Genomic DNA, 18,228 nt, shown 5'->3' with positions numbered 1-18,228 from the left:
TGTACATTGAAATAATGAAATATTAATAATTAGGATGTGAGATGTCTGCACTCCCTTTCAGAGTAGTTTCTTAGTTAAAAACAAGTAAAATCTGGTTTGTCTTAGTGTGAATAAGTGGCCACTACATCTTATTGTAGATACGCTTTAAATATTTCTTTACTGGGTTTGCAGGTTGGGCTTCTGGGAATTCAGATGTTATGGACACATGATTCAGAAGAAGCTTTAAATAATGCAAAAGATGACAGGAAAATCATGCAAGTAACCAATCAGAAATTTTTGGATATTCTAAATGTTCTTATTAGCCAGACAACGCATGACCTAAGCAAGTTTGATAGAGTGAAATTTGAAACTCTAATTACCATCCATGTGCATCAGAGAGATATTTTTGATGATTTGGTAAAGTATCTTTTTTTCTATATCAAAGTAATTTAGTGTATTAATTAATAATGAACAGTTAAGGATTATACATATTGCCTAACTTATGTGAACTTTCCATCTTCTTTTTTGTGACTATCTCCATCAACACCTGTATGGGATAATTTGAACAACCATATATGTATACTAATTTGTTATTCTGAATGTCTAGAACCAGTTATATGATATAGAACAACAATTATTAAACGATTTACTGGGGATATGACATAGTTGAGGTGGGATGGGTCATGGGCTATGAGGGACTAGTTAGGAAAGGCAAGTCCAGGTGGAATGCACCAACTTTAGGGAGCTCTCATGGCTGTTTAATTGATCATCCCATAGTGCTTGATTTGGTCAAGGTTCTATGGGGAGGAGTAACTGAGGTGGTTTTGAATTTTCCTTGGAAACTGGAGCTTTGCGGCCCAGCTAGGTTCTCCCAAGGTGGGGATTCTTACCATGGGATAGGGGTCCAGGTGGCTTTCATATACCACCACCACCAGCACTCTTTGCCTTTACCCTGACTTTATTCTACTTAATTGCATCAATCTTAATGACACCTCTTTCCTCATTACAGATATGTAATCCATTGCCACTTAGGGCCCTTTTTAGAGAATGTGATCACAGACTACCTATTTTAAAAGTTCCAGTCAGATAAATTGCATTTACTGAAGGCTATTTGAAGACATGGAGTCAGTCATCTGCTCTTTTGCAATCTAGATACTCCTCCTTTTTTAAAAAAATTACATGCCAGCCAGTTGCATTGGCATCACCTGGGAGCTTGTTAGAACAGCAGAGTCTCTATCTAGTCTTCCTCCTTCTACCCCAGATCTACTGAAATCAGAATCTAAGGTTTAACAAGGTAGTTCCCAGGTGATTCATATACATATTAAAGTTTAAGAAAAACTACTGTAGGATTTTTCTCTGGATCAAACTAATCAGAAGGCTGCATACTTAACCATACTGCCTTTCACAGTTTAAGAAAAACTACTGTAGGATTTTTCTCTGGATCAAACTAATCAGAAGGCTGCATACTTAACCATACTGCCTTTCACAGACTTGTTTTCATTGAATTGCAATTACCCTTATACTTTTACTTTCAATTAAGTCCACCTCTAGAAACCCTGGAGTTGAATCCATTATTGTATCTGCTATGAACCTACTATGGAGGACATTTTTGCATCTCTGATTCCTAAAGCTTAAGTCCCGTGAAAGAAATTACTTGTAAAACTAAGAGCTGGGTTGAAGCTGTAGCTCAGTGGTAGAGTGCTTGCCTAGCATACACCGAGGCCCTGGGTTTGATTCCAGCCCCACAAATTAATAAAAAATCAAGAACAACAAAACCCTAAGTGCTGATCAGAACTTTACTTTCATGTAGAATGGATTAAAAAAATTTAAAAGCTCATACAACAAAAACTACAGAACAGTTTTTGTCTTAATTACCACTAGCCTCACATTAAGTTTGCGTCTCAACTACAATAAACCTGCCTGGCTGGCGTATGTATCTGAGACTTTCCCGTGTGTCAGGCTTACAACATTATAATACATGTTAAGTCGGAACTTAATGAATGCATTAGCTGTTCTTTTTCTCCTCCACCTCCTTCTTACCACCTTAGTGGATTTTGAATGCACCTTGCTGACTGCATCTCGGTGGCTCTGGGTCCTGTACTAGCAGAGTCACTGGGGATGGGCTCAGACTGTTGGCTGAAAGGAGCTCTTTGACGGTGATGACTACAAATGATGCTTTAGGTGGAAAGCCAGCACCCCTAATTGGAGGGGGAAGCATAGTCATAAATAATGCTACAAACAAAAAATGACAAAAACAAGACTAATAGCAAGACATAGGGAGACCTGGTCAGAGGAAAGCTGAACATGAGCAGCCAGAGGTCCATTCCTTAGCATCAGCTGAATGACATGGAAGTGGGCCTGCTGGGTTTAAGAGCAGTGAAGAGGACCACATGCCACTTTCCTGAGTGGGCAGGACTGAGGTCTCTCCAGGTTTACCAGTGAAAAGTCATGAAGCACCCCCAGAATGCAGTTGGTGGAATGGAGTTTCTATAGGTGCTTGCCTGGTTTCTGTCTCTTCTATTGGACCAGCCTCATACCAAGCACAAGAAAGGAATCAATAAACATTCACTAAATGAAGATAAAATGAAGATTCACTAAGTGAAGATAACAGAGCTTGCATTCATGGTGGCGGGAGCCAGGATGCCTTAACCAACAGATATATGCTGATGACCAGGCAGGTCAGGTGGCGTGGCCACAGTGCTGGTGCAGGAAGATTTGTGCCACTATAACCATGCATTTTCTTGTTTCATATCTTCAGTGGCTTCCAACTGCCATGAAGACCCTCCCTCAAACCCTCCCCATGGCCCAACAAAGCCCCAACTCTTATTCTCAGTAGTACTGACCTTTTTTCAGTTCCTTGAACAAGCTAAGTAGATCTTCTTAGATTTTTGCCCTTTATGTCCTTGGATAATCTCAACTATTTATCCAGGTTTGAGTTTAGATGTTCCTTCCCCTGAGTGCCCCTCTCTGACCCCTAGACTAGATTAAGGCCTCTTGCTACATTTTTCATGAACTCTGAATTTCTCTGGCAGAGTATTTTTTCATACTGTGTTGAAATTCCTGGTTTCACTGTTGTCTTTTGTCTTATGGAACCATATCTGTCTTTGTTCACCCAGCCTAGTACCAAGCACAAGAAAGGAATCAATAAATATTCACTAAATGAAGGAGAATCAGTTCATGAACAATTGAACAAAAACTGCCTATAAGCTTGAATTTTAGGCTAATGCAATGCAGTATGTCACTTTTTTTGTATTTATGTTTTTAAGGTAAAAATGCACGTCAAGTCAGTTACTGATTTTGAATGGCTGAAACAGAGTAGATTTTATTTTAAGGAAGATTTGGATCAAACTGTGGTATCTATTACAGATGTTGATTTTGTTTACCAAAATGAATTTCTGGGATGCACTGATCGCCTTGTTATCACTCCATTAACAGATAGGTAGGAAACTCAGTTCTTGTCATTCTATTTTGTAATTAAATAACATGCTTAAAATTGTTTTATAATTGTATTTGAAATATTAACAAGCATATTGCTGTCATGTTGGGCCTGTGCCAGCTCATCAAAGCCAGTCTTAACAATGCAGTAACCTTAGCTGTTACTTAAATGAACATGCACATTAAATTTTTATGAAGTAGGAAAAAAGTGAAAGAATAAAAGCAACTTTGAATGTTAACAGTGAGCAATTTAATAATGAATTTTAGACTGCAAGACAGAAAAATAGCCTGAGAACTATAAAGGAAGTTATTAGTATTGCAAAGAAGGAGATGCCTTGAATATCATCTAATTCAGTCTCCAGGATTTTTTCATATTTAGAAATTGATACCTACAGTGAAGTTTCTTGACCAAGCGGAATGATTAGTCAGTAGTAGATCCCCTTACATTTCTTTCCAGTATTTGATACAGTGCAAGAACTGGGAATTTTTTATCTTTGTCTATCTCTCTATGCTCAGTTCAATATGCTGTGCATAGAAAGCACTCAGTGTTTGTAGAATTAACTTAAATTGGGATTTAAAACAGTTAGTTAAATGTTTAAGTAGGTCTGTTTCCAGGTAAAATTATGACACAGTCAAATTATGTCTTCAGCCTCCTCCTGACTTCTCCAACCCCTCCTTTGTTTGATCCCCTTTTTTATGTGGGTTTCTCAAGCTTTAAAATAAGTAGCCCAGGCTGGGAATGTGGCTTAAGCGGTAATGTGCTCGCCTGGCATACTCGGGACTCTGGGTTCGATCCTCAGCACCACATAAAATAAAATAAAGATGTTGTGTCCACCGAAAACTGAAAAATAAATATTAAAAAAATTCTCTCTCTCTCTCCCTCTCTTCTCTCTCTTAAAAAAAAAAAAAAAAGTAGCCCATTCCCATCACCTTGCCCTTTTACTTGTTATTGTGCACACACAAAGCCTTGTCTGATTGACACTTGCAGATGCTACATCACCCTAGCACAGGCTTTGGGAATGAACATGGGAGGTGCCCCAGCAGGACCTGCGGGCACAGGCAAGACAGAAACCACCAAAGACATGGGCAGGTGTTTGGGGAAGTATGTGGTCGTGTTCAACTGCTCAGATCAAATGGATTTCAGAGGCCTTGGAAGGATTTTCAAAGGCAAGTGTGAAATAATGCTCATTGTTTTTTGACATAAATCTAAAATGATATGCCAAGTAACTTAACATTAGTGAGGGTTGAGCTATAGGATATTGTTCTTTTTCTGGATCAAAAGTGGCTTGATACGATCATTTTCATGGGTTTATTGCTGGTGTTAATAGTCCATGCATTGAATGAGTATTGGATTATGAAAGTGGAATCAATATATAATGGACTGAAATAGCAATGGAGAAGGTAAGATCACGATAGCAAATTGGTGACACGTCATTCCCTTCCTGTGTGAAATCCCGCTGAACTGAAACGTTTTTTAAAAGCTTAGCAACCCTGGAAAGTAAGAAGAGAGTGGCCATTTGCAGTTGGAAAATTTTGAGAAAATCCCGGAAGGTAGGTAATAGGTGATTTTAGATTGTCAGCAAACAAAAACAAACGAAATGTTCAAGGGCACTTCAGCTTCAGAGCTCAGTCCTTAGAAATCTCTTTAGATATCTACATGCATTCTCTTGGTGATCTCGGGCAAACCCAAACTTAAAAATACCATCTGTAGGAGCTGGGGTTGTAGCTCAGTGGCAGAATGCTTGCCTAGCATGTGTGAGGCATTGGGTTCGATTCTCAGTACTGCATATAAATAAATAAATTAAAAATCCATTGACAACTAAAAAGTATTTTAAAAAATATCATCTGTAGGATGACTCCCAAATTTATTTACAGAGTTTCCAGAGAAATCTTGGAAACTCTGTAAATGTAAAATGTAAATGCCAACTTAACACCTCCACTTAAAAGTGTAATAGGTCCAAATTCCCTACATCCAGCACCAAATTCCTGAGCTCCCTCTGTTTCTCTCTCTTCCTTAGCCTTCTTCATTTTCCACTCCATTCTTCTAGGTGCTCAAGAAAACTCCTTTACTCCTCTGTTTTCTCTCTTATTTACATTCAACCTGTCAGCAAACACTGTTGGCTTTACTTTCAAAGTATACCCCTCGTCTCACTGGACCATTTCAGTAAGCCTCCTAACTGGTCTTTCTGTTGACCCTTTTCCCTTCTGTTCTAGTCTCCAAGCTGCACCTTGCTAATCTTTCTACATGTAGGTCAGACCCTGACACTCTGCTGCTGAAAGCTGTGCAGTGGCTTCACTCATAGTAAAAGCCAAATTCCTTACAGTGGTCCTGTTGTCCTACATGCTCACCCTCACTCCTCCCTGGGTCCCCAGTGCATTGCCCTGGCCTCTGACCTCGCCTTACAGTGCGTTTCCCTCACTCCCTCTACCGTAGCCTCATTGACCTTCCTGATGTTGCTTAGGCACCTGAAGCATACTCAACCCCCAGAGACCCTACATGCTGTTTGTTACATTCTTTTCCCAGATCTCTCCACGTGGCTCACTTTATAAAGGACATCCACAACATACACGGCTGAAAATTTGAAAGATTTCTCTTTGAGATGAAGTGTAAGACAAGGATTGTCATTATCATAACTTCTGTTCAACAGGGCATTATAATTCTAGCCAGTGGTGTAGAGAACAACAGCAGGAACCGAAAAAATACAAAGAGGAGGAAGAAAGGATAAAATATAGGAAGAAATATAAGAAATTTAAAAACTTTTAATTTAAAATTTAAAAATTTAAAAGAAAGAAATATAAAATAAGAAATAAGGAAGAAATGTAAAATTTCATTATTTCAAATGATGTGGCCACTATATAAAATTGAACAAATCTATAGAAAAATAGAAATTAGAAAAGTTACTGGAATATAAAGTTATATAAATCAATTTTATGTCTACAAATCACAAAAAAAATTAGAAAATGAAATTTTCAGAAATATGTTCTTTAAAACATAATTGAGAGAGTGTGATATTGGGTGGGAATGGATAACTAAACCAGGGTAATATAGCAGAGATGCAGAAACAGGCCAAGGACACTTGGCATATGGATAAATGGTGGTGTAAATCAGTGATGAAGAGTTGGGCTTTATAATAAATTGTTCTGGGATAACAGTGAGTAATACTTATCAAGGGGATTGGATCCCTGCCTCACACTTTACACAAAAAAATCAGTTTTGGGGCATAAATGTTTATATATGGAAAGTAAAACTATATAGTTTTCAGAATGGAAATTAAAAAAAAAAACTCACAAACCATAGAGACAATGGTTTACTTGCCTCACTTAAGTTTAAAGCTTTTGTTCATCAGCGAATACCACAATGAAAGTGAAAAGCCATGCCAGAAATTTGGAAAAGGGATTTTTCACAGGAAAAGAAATTTTATATTTCTTTCTAAAATGGGTTGTATCTTATATATGTATATATATGGTCTATAAATCAATGAGAAAATATAATAGGAAAATGAGGAAAGGCGTTTTGCATATGAAGAAAACCAAATGAATAGCAACCAAGTATGTATATCATGATGAGATTCCCTTTTGAACTTAACATTCTAACAAAAATTTAACTGTACCATTGTTGACCCCGGGCAGAGAGATAAGGCAACAGAAACACTGTTCACCCCTGCTGGGAGTGTAAGATCTTTTGGGAAGTCAGTCAGCATCAGTTTAAAAGGCATGTGCACGTTGACATCATGGTTTCTCAGCTACCCAACTCTTGGTATATATTCAGATGAACAGTGCTTTGTACCATGGCATGTGTGAATGTTCACGTTAGCGTCACACATAACAGCAAATAAGTGGAGACAACCCTGTGTGTCTGCTGTGGTAGCCTGGATACATAAATTGTGAACATGTCATTTATACATTACATACAAAGGAAGGAAAAATATATATTAAATTTTATTTAACAATGTTGCATAGCATCACAAATGAGTAACTACAATGAGATGCATTGATAGAGAACATATCACATACTAGTATTTATTTTGAAATCAGTTTTATTTTTAATATTGACATGTAATATTTATATTTATTTATTTATGGGATACATTGTTGTAATTCAATACATGTATACAATGTGTAATGATTGAATCAGGGTAGTTAGCACAGATACTTTCATTTCTATGCACTGGGATCTTTCTTCTCCTCTAGTTATTTTGCAATGTGTCATTAACTCTTGGAGACTCCAGTTGCCCTATTGTGCTATATGACTTCAGAACTACTCCCTCGGCACTGTTATGGTGCCCATAATCAGCCCTCTCCCCATCCCCTCACTCTTCCCCTTTCTGCCCTCTATTGATCTCCTCTATTCTCCTCTCTACTTCTCTTTTTCAGCTTCTGCAAATGAATAAGAACATGTGGTATTGATAATTATATATAAGTCTAATTTGTTGTGAAGGAAGCAAGTCTTGTAAGAACACACAGAATATGATAAAATTTATTTAAAATTAAAATTATTTAACATGCCAGATAGGTAAAATAAAAAAATAAATAATATATACATATATTATTATATCATTTCATATTACATATTATCCTTGTACATTATTATATTATTATTATGTGTATTATACACACACACACACACACACACACACACACATACACATAGGTTGTTTTAAAAATGATGATTTTTCCACGAAGTTCAGATTAGCAGCCATCCCTCTTGGGTTGGGGAGAGGGAGCAGTAGTTGGGGAGAAAGGCTGGAACTTCCCTGTGATGTGTTCGTTACTTTAAATGGGATGATCAGGGTGATCTTGTCTCAATATTTTAGTCTTTATTTGATATTTCTCCACTTAAAAAGGAGAAGACAGCTAGTATGGTGGCTCATGCCTGTAATTCCAGTGGCTTGGGAGGCTGAGGCAGGGGGATCATTAGGTTCAAGGTCAGCTTCTGCAATATAGTGAAACTCTATCTCAAAATAAAAAATTTAAAGGACTTGGGGAGCTGAGGATGGAGCTCAGTGGTATAGCACTTGCTTAGCATGCATAAAGCCCTGGGTTTGATTCCCAGCACCATAAATAAGTAAACAGGCTGGGAATGTAGCTCAGTGGTAAAATGCCCCTGGGTTCAATACCCAGTGGTACAAACTCAATAAATAAATAGGAGAAGAAAACATAAACTATAGACTGGAAGAAGAATATTTTAACATATATAACTATCAAAAGATTAATATCCAATATTTAAAAGATTCTCCTTAAATCATTAAAAAAAGCAAAATGAAACAATGAGATACCATTCTCGCTCCTACCGTATTGATAAAAATGGAGAAGTATGGCAAAATCACTATAGGTTAGAATGTGTAGCTGCTCAGTGCTGCTCTGGGTGTGCAATGTGGTAGAACTGCCTCACAAGAAGACTTTGGTAGCATTTGGCATATCTTCTTTGACTTAGAATTTCCACTCCTCACATGCAAGACTGCTGCATTGTTTTTGCAAATCATTAGCAATAACCCCAATGCCCTTTGAGAATAGCATGAATTTTTAAACTGGCATATTTATACAACAGAACACTGTATAATATAGCCCTCCAAAGATCTACGGCACTGGATTAGATCTGCATGTATCATCATAGGTAAATCTCAGAAAAACAGTATTGAGCAAATCAAATCACAGGAGGATATATACAGTATTCTTTACAGATAGACATACATAAATTTTGGACAAGCAAATTATGTAGTGTCCACAAATGCAAGCAAAAGAGCAATATTTTAAAACCATCCAGAGGAACCATTGATGTAAAGTTCAGGATAAAGTTACCTCTGAAGAAGGAGGGTGTGTAGATACAAGGGGACATTCATGAACTTGAACTCTCTGATATCCTATTCTTTAGAATGATATCTGAAGTAAGAAAGATTTGATGAATAGGTACATGGTTTTTATTTATATTGTTTCTCAAAATTGTTGGAATGTTGAAAAAAAAACATTCCCAAGAGTCATTTTCTGATCAGAGAGAAGGGTTCTTCTGTAGATAACTCCTGGTCACAGAGTTGGAAGATGATTGAGAGAAGCAGAATAGAGTACAAGGTAACCCTGGAAGGTCAGGATTATCATATAGAGGGCGGAGAAAAAGAAAAGGAAGTGGCTTTTTCTCCCGTGTTTTTCTTTCATATAAAATGTGTGACACAGCTTTCTGAAGTAGGAGCCAGATAGGTCCACCTCAGATGGGGGCTGAGCCAGAGAGGCAGGGCCAATGGGCAGTGGGTTAGATGACAAGCCCCAAGTCTAAGGGGGAAGCTCTCCTGCCTCTTCCTTCCCTTTCTCTAAAGCACCAATGACAGGCATGCACCCTGCAAACAGGGATTTGCCTTTGAGATGAGTTAAAAAAAAAAAACAAACTGAAAAACCATTATACAGAGATAATAGTCTTATGAAATATTTGAAGAACTTAGGAAGGCTCCCCCAACCAGTGAGGAGACCTACTGGAAACAGAAGAGAACTCAACAGTCAGTAAAATTCATAACTTTAGAGAGATTCAGGAATTGATCACATTCCACCAATGAAAGAAAAACAAATTGATATGAGACAATAATTGGAATTCTTGGAAATCGAACATGCATATTAGCAGAATACCCAGCCAAGAGAATATACTGTAAAGGCAGAAAGAGATGAAAAGTTTAATGGAAGAACTGAAGGATCACAGGGATAGATAGATAAATTCTATCATTCATGCAATGGATATTACCAAGGGAGAGAAAAGAAAGACTGGGGGTGGGCAATAATAAAAGTCATAAGAGCCTTTCACATAGCTGAAGGTAATGACGGTTTTCATCCTTACAGAGAGAGGGGGGCCAATGTTCATGATAGCCAGGTCTGCCTTTGTGCTGGGTTTTGTGAGAAATAAATTAAAATCCCTTTGGTCTTCCTCTTTCTCATCCTGCATCCTTACATTTCTATCTCACTGCAATAAAAAAAAGAACAGAGAGCTCTGACACAGGTGGGGCATCCCTTATTTTGTCATTTCCCCCAAACACTATGGCTCCTTCCATTGTCATCTCACTTCAGGACTGGGCCAAATTATACCCACCTCCAGCGACCCTGAATGATGTGTTCATACTTTAATTTTGACAGTGTGCTATTTTCATTGTTTTGGTGATGACATACAAATAATTAAGGATCTCCTTATCACTGGAATTCAATATGTCTTTGTAAAGAGGCAGATATGAAATTTTACATAAGTGTGTTTGCATATATGTTTGGAAGCACCTTGGAGAAATGATTGCTATCACGAAGGTGGATGGTGGAGTAAAACTTTACAAATTAACTGTTTTTCATGCCAGGTCTTGCACAGTCAGGTTCCTGGGGCTGTTTTGATGAGTTTAACAGAATTGAATTGCCTGTATTATCAGTGGCGGCACAACAAATTTATATTGTTTTGACAGCGAGAAAAGAGAGGAAAAAACAGTTCATATTTTCTGATGGTGATTGTGTTGATTTAAATCCAGAATTTGGAATCTTCTTAACAATGGTGAGAACACAGGCTTCAGATGCAATTTGATTAATCTAATTGTTACAGAGTTAAGTAAAAGTATTTATGTATTAGTCGTTAAGTAACTATCCAGGAGTCATGAACGCTTTGTTTTTTTGTTTTGTTTTAGTTGTAGATGGACACAATACCTTTATTTATTTACTTATTTATTTATATGCAGTGCTAAGGTTTAAACCCAGTGCCTCACACATGCTAGGCAAGTGCTCTACCACTGACAACTCCAGCCACCATGAAATCTCAATTTCTAGCACTTAGCAAGATACCTGCCTCCTGACAGAACCCCGTACATGTTCAGGGGCTGTTTCTTTTCTTTTCTTTTGGCACTAGGGACTGAACTCAGGGGTGCTTTGTCACTAAGCTCTGTTCCCCAGCCCTTTTAATTTTTATTTTATTTTTAAATTTTGAGACAGGGTCTCACTAAGCTTAGGGCCTCGCTAAGTTGCTGAGGCTGGCCTTGAACTTGCAATCCTCTTGCTTCACCCTCCAGAGCTGCTGGGATCACAGGTGTGCACCACCACACCCGGCCAGGGACCAAAGGTTTCTTAATGGACTCTTGTTATTCACCTTACTTGTCTTTGAACCGCCAACCTTTTCTTGGGGACTTTTGGGGCTGTCCTGTCTTCTATCTGTTGTTACTTATGAGGAGACTTTGTTTCCTACTTTTGTCCTTTGTAGCCTTTTCTCATCATTCCCTTCTTTATTTCCTTTCACCCCCCCCCGTTTTTTTAAAATGGTATTTTATTAGCCCAATAACTAACTGACTGCAGAGAATATTGAACAGATGAAATAAAAATGACCTTCCTAAAGTTTTCTCCTGTTTCAGTAATGTACATTGGACCATCATTATTCAATTTGTCAGTTTTCTATTCTTTCATTTTCTTTTTTGTTTTTAAATGCATAGGCACATAGATGCTTATTTTTTGCTACACAAAATTTTGTATTACTTTAATAATATAATCTCCATGTATATATGGAGTGTTATGTACATTTTAAAATTCAAATGGTGTAAAATGTATTTTGGGAAAAGGAAGGACATTTTATGAATCTAACATTTTCGAATACCATTGTAGAATCTGAAGAGTATGAAATGTCTTTGTATTAAGAAACTGAATGTGGGCTGGGGTTGTGGCTCAGTGGTAGATCGCTTCTTAGCATATGTGAGGTCCTGGGTTCCATCCTCAGCACCACATAAAAATAATAAATAAAATAAATGTATTGTGTCCATCTACAACTAAAAACTTTTTAAAAATCTGAATGTATTTGTATTTGAATCTGAACCAAGACTAGGAGATGTATTTGCATTCAAGAATCAACAATGAAGATTGTAGCATTAATTAAAAATTAAATATATTCTAACTCTTAGAACCCTGGATATGCTGGGCGCCAGGAACTGCCAGAAAACTTGAAAATCCAGTTTAGAACTGTTGCTATGATGGTTCCTGATAGACAGGTATGCACCAGTGGAACATAATTTGTGGTTTTTTAAAAACCATTCTTTCCCCTTAAAGTTGCTGAAAAAATCTCATATTAATTTTCAGATCATTATGCGAGTAAAACTTGCAAGCTGTGGTTTTCTTGAAAATGTTATCCTGGCTCAAAAGTTTTACGTTCTTTACAAACTCTGTGAAGAGCAACTTACTAAACAGGTAACTTTATCCATCTCTTTTTCTCCTATAGTATAGAATTTGGTTTTCCACTTTACAATTTTACCTTAATAAATGATAATCAGTGAACTAAAAAACAACAACAAAAAACACCCAACTCCATTGACTCTTTTATAGAGTGCATTTATGATTAACTTGGCATACTTATACGTAATTTGACCTATTGATTATATATATTTTTAAAATCCTTTTTTTGGAAAAAATTGTAGATTGACAGGAAACTGTAAGAAGGTGTGCACCTTTTACCCACTTTCTCCCAATGTTGACATCTCATAAAGACAGTACAATAATGAAACTAGAAAATTGACCCTGTACAATCCACAGAGTATATTAAGGTTTCATCCTTTATGCGTGCACTAGTGAGTGTGTGTGTGTCTCTCTCTCTCTCTCTCTCTCTCTGTGTGTGTGTGTGTGTGTGTGTGTAGATGTAATGGAACTATGTCACAAGCAAAGTTTGTGTAATAACCATTACAGTTAACATACAGAATAGATCCATCAGGTGACAGATGCTCCCACTGAAGAAGAACCACACCACTCTCTCTCCCAAATCCCTAACCCATTGCAGCCATTAATCTTTTCTCCATCTATAATTTTATGTCAGGAATGCTATGCAAATGGTATCATGGAATATGTAACTTGTTGGTGGTGCATTTAATATCTGTGTATCACTCAGACTGTATCATTCTCAAAAGATATTTAGGGTGTGAACCCTGTATCCTACCCTGGATTTTCCAATAGGAATGATCGTTTCTCAGTCAAAGGAAAAGGACAAGAATGTAGCTCCTCATACTTGCAGTTCAGCTCCTCCAAAATGACAGCAGATTGTCTACCTATTTGTAGAAAGTGAACTTAACATTTAGAGTGTTTCAAGTAAATAATCTCCCCCCACCTCTTTTGCCACCCTAGGTCCATTATGACTTTGGACTGAGAAATATCCTATCTGTGTTGAGAACGCTTGGAGCTCAGAAAAGAGCCAGACCAGAAGATAGTGAATTAAGCACAGTCATGAGAGGACTAAGGGATATGAACCTCTCTAAATTGGTATCTTTCTTCTCTGAATTTACTTCCCTTCCATTGGTAGTAGGGGTTGGCTCATGTTGAGCTGTGGACACTAATAATTAGAGAGTTAATGAGCATGCTTCTGGAAGAAGGTAAAGGACTCCATCACCCTGCATGACAGAAAGGACTGCAAGTGCCTCCTTCTCTGTTGTGGGCAGTGAAACAGGTCCACTGTGGGCTCCAGATCCAGATTTTCATTCCACTTCTCCATTATTACAGGGTAACACAAATTCTAAACACAAAAATCTAGATTCACAGGAAACTCTGAGAACTTTGTCCGTTGTCCATGAATAGCTTGTTTTCAATAAGCTCCTCTCTAATATCTGTATAGTTCATTACTACTGCAAGTCTGTTGAGGTGGACTGCCTTATTTGAGCCTCACGGCAACTCTCTGATATGGGCAGCTGATTTGCTTATCGTCATTTGACTTATGGGGGAACAGAGACTCGGGGAGGGAGAGGACTCACCTGTATTCTTAGTGAGCCAAGGAGCCAAAACAAAAATCCACGATTTTGGGAAGCCAAATCATCTGCTCCTTCCAGGGCACCTCACTGCCTTTCTGATAATGGTATTCTTGCAACTTCTAGGCAAACATTGGAGAAAGCATCACGGAAGTTCCAGAGAAGAAGGGATAAAAATCAGAAGGGGTCATAGGTTGGGCAATCTGTGTATTAAAGACTTAACTTTCTTCTCAGGCAGGCAGAACGCTGCTCTAATGGGGCTTTCTAGTCAATGTTGGATGAAATCACAGAGAGTGTCCTGATTTAAATGAAATATTGATATTGTGTTCTCATGGCATTGGAACATAAGTCACATGTTTTTTTAAAAAATATTTATTCTTTTAGGTGAATACAATATCTTTATTTTACATTTATGTGGTGCTGAGGATTGAACCCCGTGCCTTGTGCATGCTAGGCGAGCGCTTTACCACTGAGCCACAACCCCAGCCCCAAGTCACATGATTTTAAGGTTAATGTGAACACAGTCTGAGAAGCAGAATATTCATATGAAGTAACAAAGTCAGACCTTGAGCAGTAGATTGAGGCTGGATTGTAGCTATCAGGTGCCAAGGAACTTTGGGCACAGTGTGAATTCAGTGGTGATGTTCAGAAGAAAGTGGCAGAGAGTGCAAATCTGATTAGGAGCGTACTAAACAGTTCTCTGGACATGAAGTGGTGTGTGCAGTGCACATCTCTGCTTGTTGATAAGTGTTTGTTGACTAAGGCTATTTTAACCTGTGCCTCCTTAGGTTGATGAAGATGAACCCCTGTTCCTCAGCTTAATCAATGACTTGTTTCCGGGGTTACAACTGGACAGTAATACTTATGCAGAACTGCAGGCTGCTGTAGCCAACCAGGTTCATCTAGAAGGTTTGATTAACCACCCACCCTGGAACCTCAAACTTGTACAGGTAAGGGCATTTTAGTTTATTATCAGTACAACAGTAAGCATGTCCTTCTAGAGGTTACCATGTGACTACAACATGATTTGGGTCTTATTTGATGGAAGTGTTGAAACTGAATTAAAAACTACATATACACATCATTGCAGGGAGAGTCCTCATGGTATGAATTTGTCCTAGAGAGAAAGTATGGGTTTACCCTGCCTCACAGAAAACAAGCAGTAATTTACTCTGGTTGTTACTTCACCTGGTGAGAAGTATGGACGGTAACCAGAATCCCCAAAACAGTTGGAATGTGAGCTGAGATAACCCAATTAGCTTCAGTTCCAGGGGCCCAATGCCTTAGGAATCTGGGCTCCCTCACTACTTTTTTTTACCCCCCTGTGTGGTGTGCTGTGTCCTTTACCTACATAAAAACTTGAACCCATTGGCATCTTTCTCTCCACCTACTTCATCCTGTGACAGCTCCCTAACCTCCACCTATGGACTCAAGAACCCGTAGCAGAGACACAGGCTCAAATCTCTACGAGCTTGTTGCTTTGAGGGGTGTTTCCCAGGGCTTTTGAAAAATGAAGGAGCAGAAATTGTATTACAAATTGCATTTGGAAAGAAATAACAATTCTTATTTTAGTTTACTATTCTCCACCAAATTATGACTCATGCAAGTATATGGGACATATCCAGATCTCACATGGAAATATATGGAGAAACATTTAATTCTTTTTCATTATCCATGTATTGGAAGCTGTTAGAATTATTTTTTCTTCTTGGCACAGTATTTTATATGTGATATCCATACTGTATACCGAGTACTAAAATCCTAGTCATCTCAATGAGTAACTCTAGAATAGAATCTTGGTGGGTGTCAGTCAGTAAAATTACTCTTGGACTTGGTGGTATAGCCAGTGCCTCAGTGCTTTCAAAGGATGGGTTATAACAGTAATACATTTCTATCCAAAATGCCAGGACAGCTCAGATTCTACCTCTGATGGGTTGTGAGATCTTTGACTTCTTATTTTTATTAAGAGAACCGCAGGCAGGATGTCTGCTGATGTGCTCTTAGTATGTCTCCTGGAATCCTGTTTGCCCTTTCCACATGCTGCCTCCCCGGCTTCTATGTGCCTTTACTTCCAATAGAAGAGAGGACTGGAGCCACTTTGTGGGTAGGCACAAGGGGTAGGCAGTGCCTGAGAGTTTAATCCCTGTCCCCGAGTCAGCCTCTCCTTAAATAAGGACTGATAGGTGATGGAGAAGGAAAGTCAAGCTCTCCTCTTCCAGGAGGAACAGTCCCTGAGGTGTAGCTCACATCAGAAAGTCCCCAGCAGGATCATGCCGAAATCTCTCCTCTGCAGGTGTCCTCAATCACACGTGGCCTCACTTCTTCCCATTCCTGTCTTGCTTTTTCCACGTCCTTCTCCATTTCTCCTGGGAACACTCCCGGGGAGGGGCAGGAAATCCTTCGCTCAGGAATCCTAGAGCCCCGAGGCCCACCGGGAATCCTGGATCTTCACTGTGGTGCGTGGAGTTGCAGCTTTCTACCACTAAGGGGCGATATCATCACATTGCACACAGAGAAAATTTTGCATGTGGAAAAACTGCTGGTTCTCAGTCCGCAAACCAGAATCACAAGGAATAGTTTGAGAAGCAAAAAGTAGATCCCAGGTTGATGGTTATTCCAGAATGTAATTCAACTCCCACGTCATCATTACTTTAGCACTTATGTTGTTTTATCATGTGGTGCCAATTCGCTGTCTCTATCTAGCAACTCAACAGTTTTTTTTACATTTTTTAAATACTGAACTAGTTACTTGAATAAAAACTCATTTAAAGCTTTTCACATTTCAACTAACTACTATGGATGTCAGCGGAAGACTCATAAAATACATTTTTTTTCAATTTATTGTTTTAATTGTGTAGTTATATGAGACCTCTCTGGTTCGGCATGGCTTGATGACTCTTGGGCCCAGTGGTTCTGGGAAGACAACGGTTATAACAATTCTGATGAAGGCATTAACAGAATGTGGAAGGCCCCATAGAGAAATGCGAATGAATCCAAAAGCTATAACTGCACCCCAGATGTTTGGCAGGCTGGATACCGCCACCAATGACTGGACAGATGGGATTTTTTCTACTCTCTGGAGAAAAACTCTGAAAGCTAAGAAAGGTGCACATGAACCCTCTTCTGCCATCTTTTTAACTTGCCAGTTTATTAAAAATACAATATTTATTTTAAACTTCTGTTTTCATTATCTGTAGAGAAACATGTGATTTTCCACTTTAATTGTTTGCAGGTGAAAACATTTTCCTCATTTTAGATGGCCCGGTGGATGCCATTTGGATTGAGAATTTAAATTCTGTGTTGGATGATAATAAAACACTCACGTTGGCTAATGGGGATCGCATTCCCATGGCCCCGAGTTGTAAGCTTCTGTTTGAAGTCCACAACATTGAGAATGCCTCTCCAGCCACGGTTTCTAGGATGGGCATGGTCTATATTAGCAGCTCCGCTCTCACCTGGAGGCCAATACTGCAGGTGAGGACAGGAGATGGGTGGAGGCCTGCTCAGTGCCTGGCCATTTTGCACTTTCCTCATAAACAGATTCTGCTCCTCTGCTGCAGGCCTGGCTGAAGAAGCGGACTACTCAGGAATCTACTGTGTTCCTGACTCTGTATGACAAAGTGTTTGAAGATGCATATACATATATGAAACTAAGCCTCAGTCCCAAAATGCAGCTCTTAGAGTGCAACTATATTATGCAAGTAAGGGTTTGTTGTTGTTTTACATTTTCTACTTTTGAGATTTCATTTTTACTCAGTGGCAGTTAATAGTGATCTAAATAGAAAATTCATGCAGTCCATAGAAATCTTTTTTTTTTTTTTTAAATATTTTTTAGTTGTAGTTGGACATAATACCTTTATTTTATTTATTTTTATTGGTACTGAGCCTTGAACCCAGGGCTTTGCACATGCTAGGCGAGTGCTCCACTGCTGAGCATCAACCCCAGCCCAGAAATCTTTTTTTTTTTTAAATATTTATTTTTTAGGTGTAGTTGGACACAATACCTTTATTTAATTTATTTATTTTTATGTGGTGCTGAGGATTGAACTCAAGGCCTCGCATGTGCTAGGCAAGCATTCTGCCACTGAGCTACAACCCCAGC

The 18,228-nt window shown here is 38.5% G+C and overlaps 1 protein-coding gene across 1 annotated transcript in view; it reads left to right on the top strand.

Moving 5' to 3' along the window:
- The window catches only part of Dnah8 (dynein axonemal heavy chain 8), a 275,799-nt gene that overhangs the window by 116,694 nt on the left and 140,877 nt on the right, over positions 1–18,228 (top strand). Inside the window, exons 38-48 of the mRNA XM_076860182.1 lie at positions 172–396; positions 3,246–3,418; positions 4,403–4,581; positions 10,734–10,921; positions 12,306–12,392; positions 12,481–12,588; positions 13,513–13,647; positions 14,915–15,076; positions 16,985–17,231; positions 17,359–17,600; positions 17,687–17,827. Of these exons, the coding sequence (XP_076716297.1) occupies positions 172–396; positions 3,246–3,418; positions 4,403–4,581; positions 10,734–10,921; positions 12,306–12,392; positions 12,481–12,588; positions 13,513–13,647; positions 14,915–15,076; positions 16,985–17,231; positions 17,359–17,600; positions 17,687–17,827 (1,887 nt within the window). The remainder of the gene's footprint in view (positions 1–171; positions 397–3,245; positions 3,419–4,402; positions 4,582–10,733; positions 10,922–12,305; positions 12,393–12,480; positions 12,589–13,512; positions 13,648–14,914; positions 15,077–16,984; positions 17,232–17,358; positions 17,601–17,686; positions 17,828–18,228) is intronic.

Source organism: Callospermophilus lateralis, chromosome 6, assembly GCF_048772815.1.
Source record: "Callospermophilus lateralis isolate mCalLat2 chromosome 6, mCalLat2.hap1, whole genome shotgun sequence".
Taxonomy (NCBI): domain Eukaryota; kingdom Metazoa; phylum Chordata; class Mammalia; order Rodentia; family Sciuridae; genus Callospermophilus; species Callospermophilus lateralis.
Note: the sequence above shows the minus strand (reverse complement) of the source record. Positions and strands in the feature narration are given on the sequence as shown.